Below are 2920 nucleotides of genomic sequence, written 5' to 3'. Positions count from 1 at the left end.
AACAATTTGATCTTTGATGTGTACATCAACAACCAGACCGCCGTGGAAGCATTGGATGTCTCAACCAAGACAATGGCATTGTCGTCTGCTTACTTTGTGGATTTTGCAGTAAATATGTCTGCGGGTTCGGACAAAATTTTTGTTCAAGTTGGTCCTTCTAATTTGAGGACTAGTCCAGCCAACGCGATTCTAAATGGTTTGGAGATTATGAAAATGAGCAGTCCCAGTAACAGCCTCGACGGAGAATTTTTGGTACACTCTGGCAATTTCGAAAGCTCAAATACTAAGAGACATGTCAAGCTAGCAATTTTTGCTACCTTAGGAGGTTTAGCAGGCTTATTGCTCATCGCAATGTTCTGTTTTCTCTGTTTCGTTTGTTTCCGTAAGCCAAAGATGGTGAAACAAAAATCATTGTCATGGCTATCTTTTCCAAATCACATAGGAATTTCAGAAACCAAAATTTCAGCAGGTAGTTTTGCTTCAACAACACCTTCGCGGGCCTTGGGGCGCATCTTTGCCTTCTCTGAGATTCGTGAAGCTACGAAGGACTTTGACGAGAGCTTGGTCATTGGTGTTGGTGGCTTTGGCAAAGTTTATAAAGGAGTGCTAGAAAATGGGGTTATGGTTGCCGTAAAGCGGGGAAACGGCAAGTCTCAACAAGGACTAGTGGAGTTCAGGACAGAGATCGAGATGCTATCCAAGCTACGCCACAGACACCTGGTTTCTTTAATCGGCTACTGTGAGGAGCTCAATGAGATGATCCTTGTATATGAATTCATGGCTGGCGGACCGCTCAGAAAGCACTTATACGGCTCAGATCTTCCTCATCTCTCTTGGAAACAAAGACTAGAAATATGCATTGGAGCTGCGAAAGGATTGCACTATCTTCACACGGGGGCAGCTGAGTGCATCATCCATCGAGATGTCAAAACTACCAACATCTTGTTGGATGAGAAACTCACTGCGAAGGTGGCTGATTTTGGTTTATCAAAGTTTGGCCCCGCGTTGGATCAAACTCACGTTAGCACTGCCGTGAAGGGAAGTTTTGGTTACCTCGATCCAGAGTACTATCGTAGACAACAACTGACAGAGAAGTCTGATGTCTATTCCTTTGGAGTAGTACTCATGGAAGTTCTATGTGCGCGGTCAGCAATAAATCCATCACTCCCACGAGAACAAGTAAACATAGCCGAGTGGGCAATGCATTGGCAAAATAAGGGCCAATTAGAGCAGATAATCGATCCTTATCTCGTAGGAAAAGTGAGCATCGATTCACTCAGGAAATATGGTGAAACCGCGGAGAAATGTTTGGCTGAGTATGGCTGTGAAAGGCCATCGATGGGGGACGTTCTTTGGAATCTTGAATACGCTCTTCACTTGCAAGCGGCGGCTAGACAATCTTTAGAGGACGAAAACAATAATACCATACCAGATATACCTTACTCAATTCTCCTTGTTGAGTCGGGCGAGGCTGACGAAATCGACATTGTTAGCCATGGAGAATCAGATGTAACAACTTCATCTGGAGTGTTCTCTCAGCTAATCAATCCAAAGGGAAGATAAAGAAGAAAAAAAATGTGGTTAATGTTTTTTTTTATACTATAAGTAGATTTATATACCTTATATTATCAATTCTTGATTCATTTTTATGTATGACTTACAAAGCTTACATTTATGGATCAATTATAGTAATGCTTTTGTTTGTAATTGTCATTTGATGTCACAGTTTTCTTCTTCAAGATTCTTAAGTTGTGTAAACTTTTTTTTTGTTTTTAGTAACTGCGGTGGAGGGGAGCCTTGGAGTAACTGATAAAATTGCTGCCATGTGACCAGAAGGTCACGGGTTCAAGCCTTGAAAACAGCTTTTGGCAGAAATGCAAGGTAAGGCTGTGTACGATATACCCTTGTGGTGGGGCCCTTCTTCGGACACCGCGTATAGCGATGTTTTTAGTGCACCGGACTGCCCTTTTTTTTAATAACCACGGTGTTTGGACCATCTTGAGCCCACCTCGATTAATTTCCCGGGATACCGAGGGGGCGGAGGTAGAAGTTCAGATATGGGTTTTCCTCGCGGGTGCTAGGGACTCTTCACTTTTTAATGCCACACTCGTATCGGATTATCCAAAAACGCACTATTTTTGGAGAATTCAAAACGTACCTATTGACATTATCGAAGAATCCAACATAAATCAAAACATTGAAGAAAGTGAAGATGAATATATGGAAATTTGATTCTTATTTCTTGTTGGTGGGAATATGTATATATTGAAAACTTACATATATGCATATATTTTTCGCGCTTAATCATGACTAATTAATATACATCCTCGTATTCGTAAAACACTTAACTATAGTAAATTTATATGATTTAGTATAGATATATTCAACAAGATAAATAACATTTTTTTCAAGAAAAAATATACCTTTTCACAAGGAATATATGTGTATCCTTTAAAGAATGATATTAGTAAAATATTTTCAGAGAATATTGTCATGTCCAAAAAATATATATATTTAACTTTTGAATTTTTAACAAATAGCAACAATTATTTCATGCCCCTACATTAAAATGCAATCACAAATGTGATGATTAATTTACTGTAAATAGAATTCAAAGGAGATTAAAAAAATGAAAAAATAAGTAAAATATATGAAAAAAAGTATGCCCCACTTGTGGTCTCATTTGGTCAACATATTTTCAAGTTTTTTTTTTTCTTGTGGGGTCAGTTTAAGAATTTAAGAATTGAGAAAATAAATACATCTATAAAATTCTTTACCTTTATGATAGGAAAATTTTGAGGATAATTAAAGTTATGAAATGGATGAAAATGGATTCTTACGTGCTAATTTTTTGTCAATGTCATTTAAAGTGATTAATGAATAAATCAATTTGAAGTTAAATAGTTAATGTGTATGTTGA

At 37.8% G+C, this 2920-nt stretch overlaps 1 protein-coding gene across 1 annotated transcript; it reads left to right on the top strand.

Moving 5' to 3' along the window:
• LOC107871312 (receptor-like protein kinase THESEUS 1) lies at positions 1 to 1707 on the top strand (the record flags this gene model as incomplete). The annotated part of the gene is given in 1 exon segment (XM_016718205.2): positions 1 to 1707. A coding segment is annotated over 1 exon segment (1563 nt), but the record flags the coding sequence as incomplete, so codon positions are not given.
• Between the last annotated feature and the right edge of the window lie 1213 nt (positions 1708 to 2920).

This window comes from Capsicum annuum, chromosome 5, assembly GCF_002878395.1.
Source record: "Capsicum annuum cultivar UCD-10X-F1 chromosome 5, UCD10Xv1.1, whole genome shotgun sequence".
Lineage (NCBI taxonomy): Eukaryota > Viridiplantae > Streptophyta > Magnoliopsida > Solanales > Solanaceae > Capsicum > Capsicum annuum.
This window is presented reverse-complemented; position numbering and strand designations above follow the sequence as displayed.